Source organism: Megascapheus bottae, chromosome 16, assembly GCF_031878675.1.
Source record: "Megascapheus bottae isolate mThoBot1 chromosome 16, mThoBot2.hap1, whole genome shotgun sequence".
NCBI lineage: Eukaryota > Metazoa > Chordata > Mammalia > Rodentia > Geomyidae > Megascapheus > Megascapheus bottae.
Window position 1 is genome coordinate 51,541,986 of NC_143524.1, and position 17,578 is coordinate 51,559,563.

The 17,578-nt window shown below is 41.2% G+C and overlaps 1 protein-coding gene across 3 annotated transcripts in view; it reads left to right on the forward strand.

Annotated features, from left to right (window-relative positions):
- The first annotated feature begins 3,088 nt into the window (after positions 1 to 3,088).
- Pcf11 (PCF11 cleavage and polyadenylation factor subunit) overlaps positions 3,089 to 17,578 on the forward strand; it is a 28,429-nt gene continuing 13,939 nt past the window's right edge. The window contains exons 1-8 of one of the 3 annotated variants that reach the window (XM_090348512.1): positions 3,089 to 3,598; positions 7,357 to 7,482; positions 9,053 to 9,241; positions 9,547 to 9,741; positions 11,403 to 12,523; positions 13,632 to 13,812; positions 13,918 to 14,401; positions 14,934 to 16,489. In XM_090348512.1, the coding sequence (XP_090204638.1) occupies positions 3,407 to 3,598; positions 7,357 to 7,482; positions 9,053 to 9,241; positions 9,547 to 9,741; positions 11,403 to 12,523; positions 13,632 to 13,812; positions 13,918 to 14,401; positions 14,934 to 16,489 (4,044 nt within the window). In that variant the 5' untranslated portion in view covers positions 3,089 to 3,406. The remainder of the gene's footprint in view (positions 3,599 to 7,356; positions 7,483 to 9,052; positions 9,242 to 9,546; positions 9,742 to 11,402; positions 12,524 to 13,631; positions 13,813 to 13,917; positions 14,402 to 14,933; positions 16,490 to 17,578) is intronic. The other 2 variants (XM_090348513.1, XM_090348514.1) reach the window with 2 other exon arrangements.

Here is a 17,578-nt window from a genome sequence, read left to right on the forward strand (position 1 = left end):
GTACCAAGAAATTGAACCTGGGTCTTTTTGCATGTTAGGCAAGCACTACCACTAGGCCAAAGTCCCAGCCTTATTCATTTGTTATTTACTCTTTTGCCTTTAAAAATTTTAGCCAGATACCAGGGCACAAAAATCCATGAGATTGTTATTTCCAATTAACCACCATAAAACAGAAGTGGCACTGTTGGTCAAGTGGTAGAGCAATAACACTGAGCTGAAGAACTCAGAGACAATGTCTAGGCCCAGAGTTTAAGTCTCAGACCAACAAAAATAAAATTTGTATTTGGAAGGAGGAAATGCCAAATAATTAAGATAAAAATTTGAAAGCAAAACTTAAAACTAAGAAATGGTAGCCATTAAATCATTTTTTCTGAAAACAAACGATTATGGGTGAAACATAATTCTGAAGTCTTAAAACTATCAACTGGCTGGGTATGGTGGCTCACGCCTATAATCTTAGCTACTCAGAAGGCTCAGATCTGAGGATAGTGGTTCAAAGCCAGCTCTGGCACTACAGTCCTCCAGACTCTTATCTCCAATTAGCCACCAGAAAACTGGAAGTGGCACTGTGGCTCAAGAGGTAGGGCAGTATCCTTGAGCTGAAGGGCTCAGAGATTGTGCCCAGCCCCAGAGTTCAATTCCCATGATTGACAAGAAACAAACAAAAAACAAATAATAACAACAGCAACAAAACAATGCCTAGCATGCAGGAAGAAAGGGGTTTGATTCCTGGGTACCACATATATAGAAAATTCTGGAAGTGGTGCTATGGCTCAAGTGGTAGAGTGCTAGGTTTGAGCAAAAAAGCTCAGGGAAAGTGCCCAGATCTTGAATTCAAGCTCCAGAACTGGTAACAAACAAACAAAAAAAGCAATGGAAAGATTCCATATTTTAGAAATACACAATAATCAGCAATTTTGATTACTGAAAATTATCATGGAGACCCTCATTTTTTTCCATGAGATTATGATTGGATTATTTTCACGAAGGCGGGACCAGGAGTTATCTTGTTCACCAGTGTACCTAGCACAGAGACAGGTAGATATCTGGGGCTTTATGTTGTTTGAAAGGGAATCAATTGCATATTGTTGAAATAATTGTCACAGAAAACCCTTGGGAGAGCTTTCATGCATGCAAGTGCAAATTCATAAATACTGATTTTAGTTTTATTGTTGTCCCTAGTACTTCAGGAAAAAAAAATCTGTTGGGCAAGGAATTTGGCCTCGTGGTAGAGTGCTTGCCTAGCATGCACAAAGACCCAGGTTCAATTCCTCGGTACCACATACACAGAAAAAAGGTGTAAGTGGTGCTGAGGCTCAAGTGGTAGAGCTCTAGCCTTGAGAAAACCCAAGGACAGTGCTCAGGCCCTGAGCTCAAGTCCAGGACTGGCAAAAAAAAAAAAAAAAAAAAAAAAATCTGTTGTTATACAGCACATGGTTTGAATGCTAGTCACTTGGGTTTCCCAGTTGCCTTGTGGGCACATAGGTTTGTTGATTTATGTGATAAGCTATAAATTGTTTACTTTTGAGTATAGACTGGAAGAGCTTTGGAAACTTCTCAATTTTAGAAGTTCACATTGTTAAAAGGATATATAAACAATCGAAGGACGGTATTCTCTATAGTTCAAAGTTTGATGACTAAAATTGCTTTGAAAATTGCAAAGAAAACTATGAGAGAACTATTTTACCCTGATCACTTTCTTCCAGAGTAGAGCAACTCTCCAAGTTACTTAAACTGTCTTATTATATTTAAGTATTACCAGTCAGGCTGTGATTATAGTTACTGAGGTCCTGAATACCTAGCCTCGAATACGAAGACCAAGTTTCTTTCCGAGGTCTTACTTTTCATTTGTGCGTCTTGCCATGCCCCCGAACAAATGAGAACTACGTTGGAATTCAGCCTTGGTGTACACATTATGTGTAATTGATGACCTACTGGTTACACCTCAACCGAGCTGCTGAAAGCAAACAAAAGGAGACTCGGGAAGAACAAATCCTTCCGGAGAACAACTAAGTATCCCCGAGAAACCCAGTGGTCTACAAGGGCCACGGTGAAAATGGATTTTATGTCCTTAATACTCGTTTCCGTTTCTATCTGTCACTATGGCCAGAGTGGAAAAACTTACTGACGGTGTGGTGAGCACATCTGTGTACTTCAAGAACCTAGCTCCAGTCTGCACACACATACACACGATATGTTCTTTTGCCCTAAATAAGTGTATTTCCCTGCGTGTTCCGGGGCGGAAGATTAATCGAGGGAGCTGGGTGTGGCTGCTGTGAGGTGCCAGTCCCCACGTCTGCAGCCACTAGGGAAGAGCCGCTCACACCCCTCTAAAGGCGTTTTCTCCGGGGGGAATCAGCTCCCGCCAGCCGGCCGGGGTGCCTGCCCGCGCGGGACAGAGGCCGTTCGCTCCGCAGTGACTTCCCCGGGATCCCGGTGAAGCGGACGGCCGCCCCGCTCCCGGGGAAGGAGAGAGGGAAGGAGGGGCGCGGAGAGGGTTGTACCGCCCGGACGCTCGGGAACACCGGAGACGAGCACGACGTGGGGTGCCGCGGACCCGCCCCCTCCTCCCGCCCTGCCTCGGCCGCCCCGCCCTCTCCCCTCCGCCCGGGCCCGCACTCCTCCCTTCCCCTCATTCCTCTCTCTCACACCCCTTCCACCCCACAGCCACCCCCCTTCCTGTCCGTGGGGTCGGTCGCGGCCGTCTGGGAAGGCGGGAGTCAGGATGATTGACGTGGCTAGGGGAACTGCAGGGGACGGGGCGTGTGGGAGACCGTGGAGCTTTCTTAAACCTGGTCGGGTTGGCCCTTAGATAGCGTTTCCCAACCCTATTGGTTGTCCCGAATGGGTTGTTATGGAAACAAATGACGGAACAGTCCCTTACGAACCGGCCAATGGGAAGCGTCCTCTTCTACGCCGCGCCTCCCAGCCGTGGGCATTGCGAAAGCCCTGGTTGGGGCCGGGAAGAGGGCGGCACCAGGACGTCCTGCGGAAGGGCGGGGGCGGGGCCTGTGACGCAGCCAGGCCAGCCAATCGCGCTCGGTTTCACCAACGGCCCCGCCCTTTTACCGCACATCTCCCCTCCCCTAGTTCATTTCGCACGACGCAGCGGTTGGGAACACAGACATTTTCGGAGCTGGAGCCGCCACTGCCGCCGCCATTTTGTGTCTGTGGAGAAAGAAGCTTCTTTGGCGGCTGGAAGCGGACAGAGACCACCCGTGAGACGGCGGCGCTTCATCCCCGAGGTTCCCCTGGTGTCGTCCCCCACCCCCCTTCCGCGGTCAGCATGTGGTGAAGCCGGAGCCGCGAGAGGCCCGGGGAGAGAGGAAGAGGAGTCGGAAGGGAGGCGGGGTGTCGAGAGCGGCTTCAGCTTCGGCGGCGGACCTCGGAGGGGGGCCGCGGCGCAATGTCAGAGCAGACGCCGGCCGAGGCCGGGGCTGCTGGGGCCCGGGAGGACGCCTGCCGGGATTATCAGTCGTCGCTGGAAGACCTGACCTTCAATAGCAAACCGCACATCAATATGCTGACCATTCTAGCCGAGGAGAACCTGCCCTTCGCCAAGGAGATCGTCTCTCTCATCGAGGCCCAAACCGCCAAGGTTTTTATACACCCCGCAGCCTCCTATTCTTCTAATATCCCCCCTCCCTCCTGATCTTAGTGTCAGCCTCATCCCAGGTCTCGCTTCCATCCCGAGGGGGACGGTGTTCCTCCTCTCCAACCCCCCCAACCCCCCCTCACTCAGGCTCGGTCTTTGGCCCAGGCTTGGAGCGTGGGCCTCTCGGGAGGGGGGGGCAGGGAGGGAGGGAGAGAGTGGGGAGGGTAAAGGGTGGAGCCCCATTTCCGCTTACCAACTCCTTATTTAGGCCACCGCATTGTAGGTCCCCACAACTCAACAAACGTTTGGAATAGAGCCCCTTCGGGGTGGGCTGGAGAGGAGACGAGACTTCAAGGCAGTTTTGAGTTTATTTATTCTGGTGGGGGGGGGAGTTAGAGTTCAAACCCAGATCCGTTTTTTTTTGTTTTTTTTTGGAGCCCCCGGGGAAGGTGAGGAGTGGTTCTCCCGTTTTTCTTCCGTACCCTTTGTGGGTATTTGTGTTCTGTGGAAGGTTGGAAGGAGGTGAAGGGGACCTGGGGAGAGAGCTGCTGGTGGGCGGGTGTAGAGAATCGGCTCCCCCCGCCCCCCTCCTCCTCCCCGAGTGGAGCAGCGGCCTGTTAGGAGCTCAACATGGCGCCTGGAAAGCACATGATGCGAAAGGGAGGAGAGGAGACATCCATTCCCTTACCCGCCAGGCAGCTGTTCACACCCGTCAGCCCCTTTTGGGGTGGGGGCGGCTAGATTGAACTTGGAGTCTCCCACCGGAGGGTCTTAAGCCGCCCCCCACACATGGGAAGCTGGGCCAGGGGTGGGGTTTGATGGTGGTGGGGGGAAGAGAGACCTTATCCAACCTGTAGGTGGAGATCCGGCCCAGTGGGTAACTTAGCCTTCCTAGTTTCTCTCTAAAAAGTTCAGTCCCTCTTCCTTTTCCTTCTTCCCCCCCTTCCCTTCACCCCTTGACAGAAGTGGCCCTCTGCCACCTTTCATTTATTTCCCTGTAGTTTTTCCTCTTCCTTGGATTCATTTGGGGTCGATAATGTCATTTAAGTAAAGTTACTGTTAAACTTCGTTATAAGTTTCAATAGCTTCCCAGTACCTACTACGTTTTAAAGTTACTTTTTCAAGCTTGTACTTGCGGTTTAGTTTTTTCTAGTTGTTAGTGATTGCAATGATCAGGATGAGCCTCCTTTTAGCAGAGTGAACCCCTTTTAAAAGGCCACTATTTAACAACAACCACCAATATATTGTTTAGAGACGGTTTCTGTCTAGTGTAAAACTGAGTGGTCTGACTAATAAATGGTTTTGAAATGTGTGACTGGTATTATAAAATTTGTGAATAAAACATATAAAATATGTACTTGTCTTTTTTATTTACCTTTGTAAGGTGTAGAAGTTGTTTCCAAGACTTATTTTTATCTACGTGGTTGTGTGTTGTAAACAAAAGTCTTTAAGTGACTTGGGTTCATTCTTCTTTAGGTTCCATCCACTCTTTTGGGTAAATCAGTTCACAAGATACACGGTTTCAAGTGGTCCTTTCATATCTTAAGAGGAAAAAAAAAAGTTTTGTTTTTCTTTTAAAGGGCTTAACGAGATTACTATTTTCATTTTGAAAATACAAGTTTTCATTCACCTTTTCCTGTTGATTGGAACAGCTGTTCTTTTTAAAGTATGGGATTTAAGAAGGCTGTGTTCCTCATACTGGACATCCTTTTTGTTAATACCACATCTGTTGGATGTAAACTTTGTTTTTGCCTTGTTAAAGACTGAATAGGACATTAAATGCCTTTTGAAAAAGCACACATTTTTAACAAAATTAACATTTAAAAAATGAAATGACTTCGATATATGTTGGGTATTAATATTCCACAGCAGTGCAGATCATTCAAAGAACAGCTTTCTTTACTGGTTTTTAGTGGATCCAGAAGACTTCCCAGGAACGAAAACTTAAATGCTGGATACAGTGACCACATAAAACTTGTATTTGTGTATTCACTACACAGTGGTGAAAGATAGACAAACTGTTTTCTGGTAGAAAACAAAAAAAGCTGAAAGTTTGAAGGCAATGCTTCCTGTTTTTCTTTTTTCTTTCTTTTTCCTTTTTTTTTTTTTAAATGTAAAGCCAGACTCTGGGAACTATCTTAATTTGGGTTGGAGTTGAGGGTGAGGGGAGGGGTTTTTGTCATTTGGTTAGCAACTGGCTTAGTTTTGTGTTTCTGAGGGTTGTTTGTGTCCTTATTTAGCATCTCAGGCATTGCTGAATTTAAGGATTCACACTTAATCATTCCAAAAGGTAGCAGTACTGAAAATATTACATAGAAGTACTTCACCTAAACAATAAAAGATTAATCTGTTGAACAGATTATGGTGTTGAGAGAGAGCCTATTAATCCTCAGTAATTTCTTAAATGGTATAAAACAAGACATGGTAAAGTCTCAGCAATAAGATGTTTGACATGTTGGTACTAGTTTACCCACATGCAGTGGCCTTGTGAACCCCTTTTTATTTATTTTTTTGATGGCATCTTAAAAGAAACTTCATACAAGGTTTTTCAAAGGTTTCTTTAGCCACTTGTGGTGGTTGTAAAGGGTGTTACAGAATCAAGAGCGTTTCCACACACTTGTAAGGCCAATTGGTTTTGTGAAATATGATGATGGCATTGTGATCTCCAGAAGTGTGAGCCTGCCCTAGCTACAGGTAGCTATGGGTGTGTTCAGGTTAAGATTTCTATATACACATCGTGATGGGTTGGGTAAGTGGGGTTAACTAGTTTCCTTTTTTTTTTTTTTTTAAGTCATGGGTGCCCCTGTATAGTCAGTTAACACTTAGTTTATGTGGTGTGTATCTTAATTCTTCTGAAGTTTGTGAACCTGCTTATGCTTTCTGGAAGCTTGCTGTGCATCCTATAAGCCAGTTGTGGGTAGGCATTGCAGTTGAACTTGGGGGCAACATTACATTGGAAAGGGCTACCTTGTATCAGCATCACCCAGACACTGGCTGTGCACAAATTTAGGACCTCTGGTTTGTTTGTGCATGCCAGAGGAAAAAATAATCGGCGGAGAATTCATGCTGAGAAGAAAATCTTCAGGACATCCAGGTTTCCAGAGTCAAGTTCAACCTGATTTCCATGATTCAGCGGCTGCTCCATCCAGTTTTTCTTGTATCAGTGACAGACTTGCACACCTTCCTTCGTGTTCATGTGCAAGTAATTTAAGTGTCTTGCCATTGACATTGGTGGCGAAGTGTGCTTAATTTCTTTTTTCATTGGGGTTATAGTGATCCTAATTTTACGGGTAACAAAGCTTCCTAGACAAACATACAATAACATACTTGAGACACCAGGGTTTCTATTTCATTGAGTTTAGGCACACTGATAAAGTGGCTCCCAAAGCTGGTATTTGGGATTACAGAAAATAATTATTGTTCCTCCCCTTTTATAGTCACTTAAACACAGGTTTTTGGTTTTTCATTTTTTTTTTAAACCAGCCACATGTGTCTGTTCACTCCTTGAGTGGTAGATGAGTACTAGGGCTTAATGGTTTGTTTTCCTCCTGATAATTCTGAGCTATTGTGTGCCCACCTAAAGATCATTGTAAGAGATCATAACTTGATGGAACACTTAGGTTTCCTAGATGTTAGTATATCAAATTCAAAAGTATTTAGTGCCAACAAAAAGAGGTCTGTATTATAGGCTTAAAAACTCAAATAATTATTTGGTGGCATTTCCTTATACTAAACTTCTCAGTTTCTTTTTATTACTTCAGGCTCCTTCCTCAGAGAAGCTTCCTGTTATGTATCTTATGGATTCTATCGTGAAAAATGTTGGAAGAGAGTATCTCACTGCCTTTACTAAAAATCTTGTTGCAACATTTATTTGTGTTTTTGAAAAGGTATATACATTTAGAAACTTTTTTTTTAAAGAAATGTGTTCCTGATTAAATAAATAATTACCCTGTGTTGGGTTTTTTTGGGTGGTAAAATGTTTTATTTTGACACTTTTAACCAAGTATCTTTTCAAGGAAAGTGGTTGCTGCTTGTATTTTATGTTATATCCAGAGTTTTACATTATACTTTTTAAGTCTAGAAAGTGGTTTTACTCACTTGTAGAATAGTGCATTTTAGCATTATCCTTTTGATTGGAGTTATTTTATCTCCAATTTGGACAAAAAAGTTAAAACTTGGTACTTTAAACATTATTTAAATTTCTAGTATTAGTGGCAAAAAGCACAGCTTTATATCAGTGATTCATTCCTAAAACACCTCTCCTTTTTAAGAGAAATGCTTCTTGTTACTTTGTTCAAAGTATGTTGTATGGGTATGTTGTAGGTTCATAGTTTAATTTGGAAATACTTCTATTTTGCACTAGTGCTTAGAAGAAAAGGTTGCTATTTTCCATACCTAGAGAGTGTAAAATAACATAGTTTCTGGTAGTTTTGGTAATACAGTATTAGTTGGAAGGGGTAGATATGCTGGGTTCTCTGCCAGTGAAGCATTTTCATGCACTTAGGACATGTTTAAGAATTGTTGCCTAGCTAACATTGATAAATAGCAGGTAGCTTTACATTCTTGTAGATGCGCTGGATAACTTATGGCTGTCAAATTATTTAGAATTGGAAACTTTTAAGAAAATATTCAGTCTTATTTGTTTTAAGTTAAAATAGTATATTTAGAAGAGAATTGGCACATTGTATTGTAGATAGCACTAAAAAATAGCAATAGTTGCTGTGTAGGTGTGTGCTAAGTATGGCTTATCTGAGGCTTAGTCTAAAGAGAAGCCAACCTCACTAATTTTGAGAGCTTAGCCAGGTTTCAGTTTCAGTATGGTTAAATTATTTGATTTTTACTGAATTTAACTTGGATTTTACAGTATAGTTGGCAAAATGACCTTATAGTACACATAATATCTAGAGATGAGTGTAGTTAAATCCAGAAATTAATGCCTAATGATTTTCCCACTCTAATGGCTAATTTTCTAAAGATTGTTAGGGCTATACAAATGGGAATAGATAAGTTACACAAAGCCCATCAGTGGTTAAGATTTTGTGCCTTGCATATCACAAATAGCTTTTCATAGGGACTAATTGCATTACATGGGTTAGTAAGACAGATTTGTATATAAAAAAAGGCCCTTTAGCTATGCGGTAAACTATCTTCTACTTAATTTTTTTTTTTGGTAGAGTACTTCTAGCATTAACATATCAAGCTCTAAAATATGGAGATATTTTATACTTTTAAAAATGATCTTGCCTGGCTATTTCATGAAGACGGCAATAACTATTTTTTCTAAATTTTTACAGAATAAATACATTAACTGTACTTATGTGTATTTTATAAGTTATTACTGTGGTATATGTTTGCAAATGAACAGTATAGTTCTGTATGTGAATTAGAACCTTTATACTTAATGTATAAAACATTCTATAGTAACTTAACAAGCCATAGAATTTTCTGTTCTTCTAGGTGGATGAAAATACTAGAAAAAGCTTATTTAAATTACGTTCCACATGGGATGAGATATTCCCTTTGAAGAAACTTTATGCCCTGGATGTCAGAGTCAATTCATTAGATCCTGCTTGGCCTATTAAGCCTCTACCTCCCAATGTGAACACATCTAGCATCCATGTGAATCCCAAATTTTTAAATAAATCGGTAAGTTTTAACGTGGATGGTAAATGCTAGCACTTTATCAGATGTTAACTTTTCTAAACGTTTCCAGGAAGTAAAAATAGAATACTCAGTGCTGGGTCTGTTGAATTTGGAAAAGAAATAATGGAAATAACATGCCTTGTTAATTTATATAACGTTGGCGATTTTAAATTTCAGACGAGTTTTCTCTGTGTTTAAGCATGACTGGCTATTAATGGTTACTGATAATTTTTAAAATTATTTTTAGTTGACCGTCAGCTTTCTTTAAAGCTATTTTTTTTTTTTTAACAAGTTGTTTTTTCTTACAGCCTGAGGAGCCTTCAACACCTGGCACAGTGGTCAGTTCTCCCAGCATCTCTACTCCTCCTATTGTTCCTGATATACAAAAGAATCTTACCCAAGAACAACTAATAAGACAGCAGTTACTGGCAAAACAAAAACAATTGTTAGAACTTCAGCAGAAAAAGCTGGAGCTTGAGTTAGAGCAAGCGAAGGCACAACTGGTAAGTAGGGAAATCTTGGTTATTTTAAGTGTCTTAGAGTAAGACAGCAATTATGTTTAGGTTAATATTTTATTTATACTGTGCCTTTTTTTTTTTTTTTTTGGTCAGTCCTAAGGCTTGAACTCAGGGCCAGGGTACTGTCCCTGAGCATTTGCTCAAGACTAGCACTCTACCACTTGAGTCACAGTGCCACTTCTGGCTTTTTCTGCATATGTGGTACTGAGGAGTCAAACCCAGGGCTTCATGCATGCTAGGCAATCACTCTACCACCAAGCCCCATTCCTAACTGAATAGTGTCTTTTAGAACTGCAAATTATGGTATATTATTCTGCACACACGACTTACTCATTTTACTTAATATGGTTTTCTGTTGTCGTAGGGTAGCACCTACCCCAAGTTCTGGAGCTTGAATTCAGGGCCTGAGCACTGTCTTTGGGCTTTCTCAAGACTGCAGCTCTACTTGAGCCACAGTCCACAGTACCACTTCCAGCTTTTTTCTATGTATGTGGTACTAAGGGATTGAACCCAGGTCTTCGTGCATGCTAGGCAAGCACTCTTACCACTAGGCTAAATTCCTGGTCTTGTGTGTGTGTGTGTGCGCACGCGCGCGCGCGCACACACACACACACACACACACACACACACACACACACACACGTGTATGTGTGCAAGCACTGGGACTTGAATTCAGAGCATGGGTGTGATCCTTTGAGTTTTTGTCCACAACTCTATTTACAGCTTTCTGGTAGTTAATTGGAGATGAGTCTCATGGATTTTTTTTTTTCCTGGGCTGGCTTTGAGTTACTCTTATCTAAACATCCTGATAGCCAGTATTCTAGTTGGGATCCAGTGGCAGCACCTTAGTTTGAATATTAATGTGGACTTAATATTTTAGTTCTGAGGTGGTTGGTGTGTGGTGAATGTTGTTGCATAATAATTTTATGCAACAAAGTTAAAAATTAAAAGAGATTCAGAAAAGTGTGTATTTCTATGCATGGATGACCTTGTAATAAGTTATTTTTACTCATTAACATTTGGAGTCATTTGGAGATTTTTTTTTTTTTGTCTCTTTTGCTAGTTCTAGGGCTTGAACTTAGCCTCTGGGCACTGTCCCAGTGGTTCTTCGCTTAAAGATAGCACTCTACCACTTGAGCTACAGTTCATCTTCTGGCTTTTTAGTGGCTAATTGGAAGTAAGAGTCTTGTGGACTTTGCTGTGTGGGTTGGTTTCAAATTGTGATCTTTCCATCTCAGCCTCCTAAGGAGCAAAGATTACAGGTGTGAGTCACTGGCACCCAGTCTCAGAAAGCATTTTTTTAAGTTCATAAATAATGTCCCTGGAAAAAGTGAAATTTTATAACATTGAATTGAATTTAACTGGACTAACTCTGGCTCTAGTATAGTGCTGAGCAGTTTCTAAAGTAAAATCTGGTATAGAAAATTGGAAGGAAGAAGTAGACTCCCTGCATTCTGTAAAGGAAATAACAGACCACTTTAAATATATGGATTTTCTTTTCATTATATTCGTACTTTAGAAATGTATAATGTAAGTACAGTATTGAAGTAGATTTGTTGGAAACAGTTTTCTTTTTAATGTCAAGAACTTGAAATAATTACATAATTCTCTATAGTATTAATACGAACATATGTTTTTCATTTCAGGCAGTTTCTCTTAGTGTTCAGCAGGAGACAGCGAACTTGGGTCCTGGATCAACACCATCCAAATTGCATGTTTCTCAAGTTCCCCCTATGTCAGTTAAAGCTCCTCCTCATCAGGTTCCTGTTCAACCTGAGAAAAACCGTCCAGGTCCATCCTTACAAATTCAGGATTTGAAAGGAACTAACCGGGATCCCCGCCTTAACAGGATGAGCCAACATTCTTCTCATGGTAAAGATCAGAGTCATCGGAAAGACTTCCTAATAAATACATTGAACCAGTCTGATACTAAGACAAGTAAAACTGTATCCTCTGAAAAACTTAATTCATCTAAGCAAGAAAAAAGTAAATCAGGTGAAAAGATAACTAAAAAAGAACTTGACCAGTTAGATTCAAAATCAAAATCAAAATCAAAATCACCATCACCTTTGAAAAACAAAGTATCTCACACAAAAGACTTGAAAAATCAAGAATCTGAAAGTGTGAGGTTGTCTGATATGAATAAGAGAGATCCACGATTAAAAAAACATCTTCAGGATAAGACTGATAGCAAAGATGATGATAGTAAAGAGAAGAGAAAAACAGCAGAAAAAAAGGATAAAGAAGAGCACATGAAATCATCTGACCACAGACTAATTGGAAGTAGAAGTAAAGTTATAAATGGCATTGTACAAAAACCAGACACAGTCATAGAAGAATTGGAAAAACAGGGGACAAAACCAGGGAGATCGAGTACACGAAAACGGTCAAGATCTCGATCACCCAAGTCTCGATCACCAATTATACATTCCCCAAAGAGAAGAGATAGGCGGTCGCCCAAACGAAGGCAGAGAAGTATGTCTCCGAGTTCAACACCCAAAGCTGGGAAGATCCGCCAATCGGGAGTTAAGCAGTCACATATGGAAGAGTTTGCGACACCTTCCAGGGAAGAAAGAAATGCTAAGAGAAGTACTAAACAGGATATCCGAGATCCAAGGAGAATGAAAAAGACTGAGGAAGAAAGACCACAGGAAACTGCTGGTCAGCATTCTATGAAGTCAGGCAGTGAACCAAAGGAAAATTTAGAAAATTGGCCAAGTTCCAAGTCTGCTAAGAGATGGAAGTCTGGTTGGGAAGAAAACAAAAGGTATGATCTTAACATTTATAAGTATAATTATGTAATGGTCAAAGGTTGTGTTAATTTAAAAGTTAGTGTTAATTGGATATTATAGTTAATATCTTTTTTCAACTTATCAGAGTAATTTTTTTTATTGTTGGAGTAATGTATAACTTGCCAGATAGTAGTTGCATTTCTTCTCACACATTGGTAACCCTTCTCATGTTTTTGTCCCCATTTCCCTCTCCCTATCTCCCCAATTATCTTGTTTTTTCCCCCTTCCCTTATAGTTAATATCTTTCCTTATCTTTCCACTAATTCTTCTTGTGATGGTCATGTTGTCCTTGAACTATGTTGCTCAAAGCTAGTGTTCTAACACCTGAGCCACAGCTCTACTTCTGGGTTTTTGTGCTTATTTGGGAGATGAGTGTTACTGGTCTTTTTTTTTCCCCCCGGGCTGGCTTTGAACCCCTATCCTCAGTCTCCTGACTACTGAGAATAAATATGAAGGTCATAAATCACTGTTGCCTGGTGCCATTTTAATTCTTAAATTCCTGAAGGTTAAACACCACCGTCATTCCTATTTTAAAGAAACTGCAATTTAGGAAGGTTTCTTCTGAAGGAGGGTAAAGCCAGGAAATAAGAATCAGAATTCTTTTGCATATCTATATGTACATGTACTTTTGTGCTCAAGACTAGCACTCCACCACTTGAACCACAGGTGTTTCACTTCAAGCTTTTTGGTGGTGAATTGTATTAAAGAGTCTCATGGACTTTCCCTCCCTTAGTTGGTTTTTACCCTCCTGAGGAGCTAGGGTTACAGGTGTGTGAGTCACTGGAACCTGATCTAGTCAGAATTCTTCCTTTTCCTTTTTTGTTTGTTTTGAGATAAAATTTCATTATATAGTCTCGATTGCTCTGGAATTTGCTATGTACCTTGGTTTTACCCACTCACAGTCTTTCTGCCTCAGCCTAAGAGAAGAATTCTCACTTGGTTTTTCCAATTTTTTTTTCCTCCTTTTCTTATTTATACTTATTTACTAGGTCCTTTGACAAGGATCCTTAAATGAGGTCCTGAGTATTTAAAAAAAAAAAAAAAAACAACACTTGAAATAACATACGGCTTTTATGGTTTCAGCTTACAACAGGGTGATGAACATAACAAATCTCCTCATTTAAGGCATAGGGAGAGCTGGTCAAGCACGAAAGGGATTTTGTCACCTCGAGCTCCAAAGCAGCAGCATCGATTAAGTGTAGATGCCAATCTTCAGATTCCTAAGGAGCTAACTCTTGCAAGCAAAAGGGAGTTAATTCAAAAGGTAATTACCTTGATTACTCTCATGTCATTCTCTCTTGCCTAATTTTTTGTAAGTATTTAAAAAAATATTTAAAATGCATAATTTCCTTTTCTCGCCCCTGTGCAGACGAGTGAACGTTTAGCATCTGGTGAAATTACACAGGATGAGTTCCTTGTTGTTGTGCATCAAATTCGACAACTATTTCAGTATCAAGAAGGTAAACATAGATGCAGTGTACGGGATAGTCCTACAGAAGAAAATAAAGGTGGATTAAAAAAGAAACCTCTCTTATCTGATGCTGAATTAACCTACTATGAACATAAAGCAAAACTGAAAAGGACACAGGTTCAGCATTCATTTCCAAGACTTGATCTTTTAGATCCTGATATTTTTGACTACCCTTTGACTGATGCCTTGTTGTCTGGAATAGAATGTGAGCCATCCAAAAGTAAACATGCAAGTAGGAATAGTGGAGCACAGTTTGACAGAAAAGAACAATTTAGTGAAAGAGCAAGACGTCTTTCTCCTATATCTGGGAGTCGTTCTTATGCTGAGAATCTTTCACCCCATGAGGGCCGGAGAAGACATGACGAGCAAGTCTCTGCTAAAGGTAGAAAAAGTTAAATCAGATTATGCCTATTGAATCACAGCAGTGAAGGGAAAATGAAGAAGCTAAGTGGGGATGGATTTTATTGTTCAGACTACCTTCATTGCTTTTTTTTTTTTGTTTGTTTCTTTTAGTTTTTTTTTCCCTTGTGGAAAGTGAAGAAAGCCTGATACAAGGCCAGTATATTAGGGACTAGGTTCTTTTTATATGTAAGTTTATTTAATCCTCACAATAAACTAATGAAACCTGTATCATCCCTGCTTTAAAGATAGGAATCAAAACTGGAGAGGTTAAATTATTACTTGCTTTCAAAGTCAGATGCAAGTATCTTGACAGAATGGGGAATTTTTTTTTTTAACCCCTGGTTTGTCTGAATCTAGAGGGCATCCTAGTAGTATCTACTGTCTAATACAGTCTCTTTCTGACCTTCTAATATAGTGAGATAGTATACCTAAGTATGTTTATGAACATAAAAAGACTAAGGTAATTTGATATAATCTCAAATTTACTGAAAATACTTTTTTCTTTTTCAAAGGTGTTCGAGAAGAGCAGAGATCACCATTCAATGATCGTTTTCCACTTAAACGACCTAGATATGAAGATTCAGATAAGCCATTTGTAGACAGCCCGGCATCAAGATTTGCTGGCCTTGATACAAATCAGCGACTTACAGCTTTAGCTGAAGACAGACCATTATTTGATGGACCTGGTAGGCCGTCAGTCACAAGAGATGGCCCAACCAAGATGATTTTTGAAGGACCTAATAAATTAAGCCCTAGAGTTGATGGACCTCCTACACCAGGTTCTCTTCGGTTTGATGGGTCACCAGGACAAATGGGGGGAGGAGGCCCTTTGAGATTTGAAGGACCCCAAGGTCAGATAGGAGGTGGGTGTCCTCTGAGATTTGAGGGGCCTCCAGGACCAGTAGGGACACCTCTGCGATTTGAGGGGCCAATTGGTCAAGGAGGAGGTGGTTTTCGGTTTGAAGGTTCCCCTGGTCTGAGGTTTGAGGGATCTGCAGGTGGTTTGCGCTTTGAAGGACCAGGGGGTCAGCCTGTGGGTGGTCTCAGGTTTGAAGGACATCGTGGTCAACCCGTGGGTGGTCTCAGGTTTGAGGGACCTCATGGTCAGCCCGTGGGTGGTCTTAGATTTGATAATCCACGAGGTCAGCCTGTAGGTGGACTTAGATTTGAAGGGGGTCATGGCCCATCAGGGGCTTCTATGAGGTTTGATGGACCTCATGGTCAGCCAGGAAGTGGGATCAGATTTGATGGTCCTTTATTACAGCAAGGAGTTGGAATGAGGTTTGAGGGCCCCCATGGTCAGTCTGTAGGTGGTCTGAGATTTGAAGGACAACATAATCAGCTTGGTGGGAACCTTAGGTTTGAGGGTCCACATGGTCAACCAGGGGTTGGGATCAGATTTGAAGGACCTTTAGTTCAACAAGGAGGTGGCATGAGGTTTGAGGGTCCTGTACCAGGAGGTGGCCTGAGAATTGAAGGGCCTCTGGGTCAAGGTGGTCCAAGATTTGAAGGTTGTCATGCTTTAAGGTTTGATGGGCAGCCAGGTCAACCATCACTTTTGCCAAGATTTGATGGATTGCATGGTCAGCCAGGTCCTAGATTTGAACGAACTCCTGGTCAGCCAGGCCCACAGAGGTTTGACGGACCACCTGGACAGCAGGTTCAACCAAGGTTTGATGGTGTACCTCAAAGATTTGATGGTCCACAGCACCAGCAGGCATCAAGGTTTGATATTCCTCTTGGTCTACAAGGCACACGATTTGACAGTCATCCTTCACAAAGGCTTGAATCTTTCAATCAGACTGGTCCATATAATGATCCACCTGGCAGTTCTTTTAATGCTCCATCCCAAGGACTGCAGTTCCAGAGACATGAACAAATGTTTGATTCACCCCAAGGACCAAATTTTAATGGACCACATGGCCCAGGAAACCAGAGTTTCTCAAATCCCCTTAACAGAGCTTCTGGACACTATTTTGATGAAAAGAATCTTCAGAGTTCTCAGTTTGGAAACTTTGGTAATTTACCTGCTCCAATATCAGTAGGAAATATACAAGGACCTCAACAGGTAAGTCTCATTGTTCCTCTAAAATTATGTGGTATGTAGATAAGTTAGCTATTTTGATGCTTTTAGATCATAATTTATTGTATGAGGAAAGCAAAAAATTTTTTACTAGAAAGGCGGTATACAGAGATGTTACAGTTACATAAGTCAGGTAATGAGTACATTTCTTTTTGGAAAATGTTACCTCTTGTGCTTTCCCTCCTATGTCCACCCACAAGTTGTAGCACTTCTGCATTTGTGGACTCTTTGTCCCTCTTATTTCTGTGCCTTCCTTTACCCTTCCGGAAAGGAAACAATTCCTAACGTGAGCCTCATGTGCTAGGGACTTGGTATGACAGTCCTTTAGGGATGATATTCACAGCTTAAACCCCGAACTAATTTTAGCTCTTTCAAGAGCCTGGGAGATGTCTGTTTTTCTTCTTTCTACCTTTTTTTATACCTCTTACTTTTTTGTTGTTGGTTTTTCAGTTTTAAAGTTAAAGCAGTGAAGTTTCAGACCTTTTCTTCATTGGACAACTATTGAGGCTTGATAGGTTTGAAAGTAACCTTAGACTTGTTTTTGGTGCTGGTACTGGGGCTTGAACTCAGGATCTCAGCCTTGTGCTTTTGCTTTTTCACTCAAGGCTGGCACTCTGCTACTTGACCATAGTTCCACTTCTGGCTTTAGCTTCACGAACTGTGAACCTCCTGAAGCTAGGGTGATAAGGCATAACCCTAAGAAGCTAAGAAGCATTAGTCAACTATTGGCATGCTATTTTTTCTTTTTTTTAAATTTTTCTGAATTAGGTTTTCACTCTGTACTCTAGACTGGCTTAGACATTGCTGTGTAGATCAAGCTGGTCTGAAGCACATGATATTCTTGCTTCATTCAGTATCCCAAGTGATAGGATTTAAGCAACATATTCGCTATTTTTTAAGATGTATACTGAACTAATTGGAGATAAGAAAGAGTCTCATAAACTTTCCTTCCCTGGACTGGCTTTGAATTACTGCCTCAGATCTCAGCCTTCTGAGTTGAGTAACTAGAAGTACAGATCTGGCACCTGAAAATTGAACTAATTTTAATGAGGTGGTTTTTTTTTTTTTTTTTTT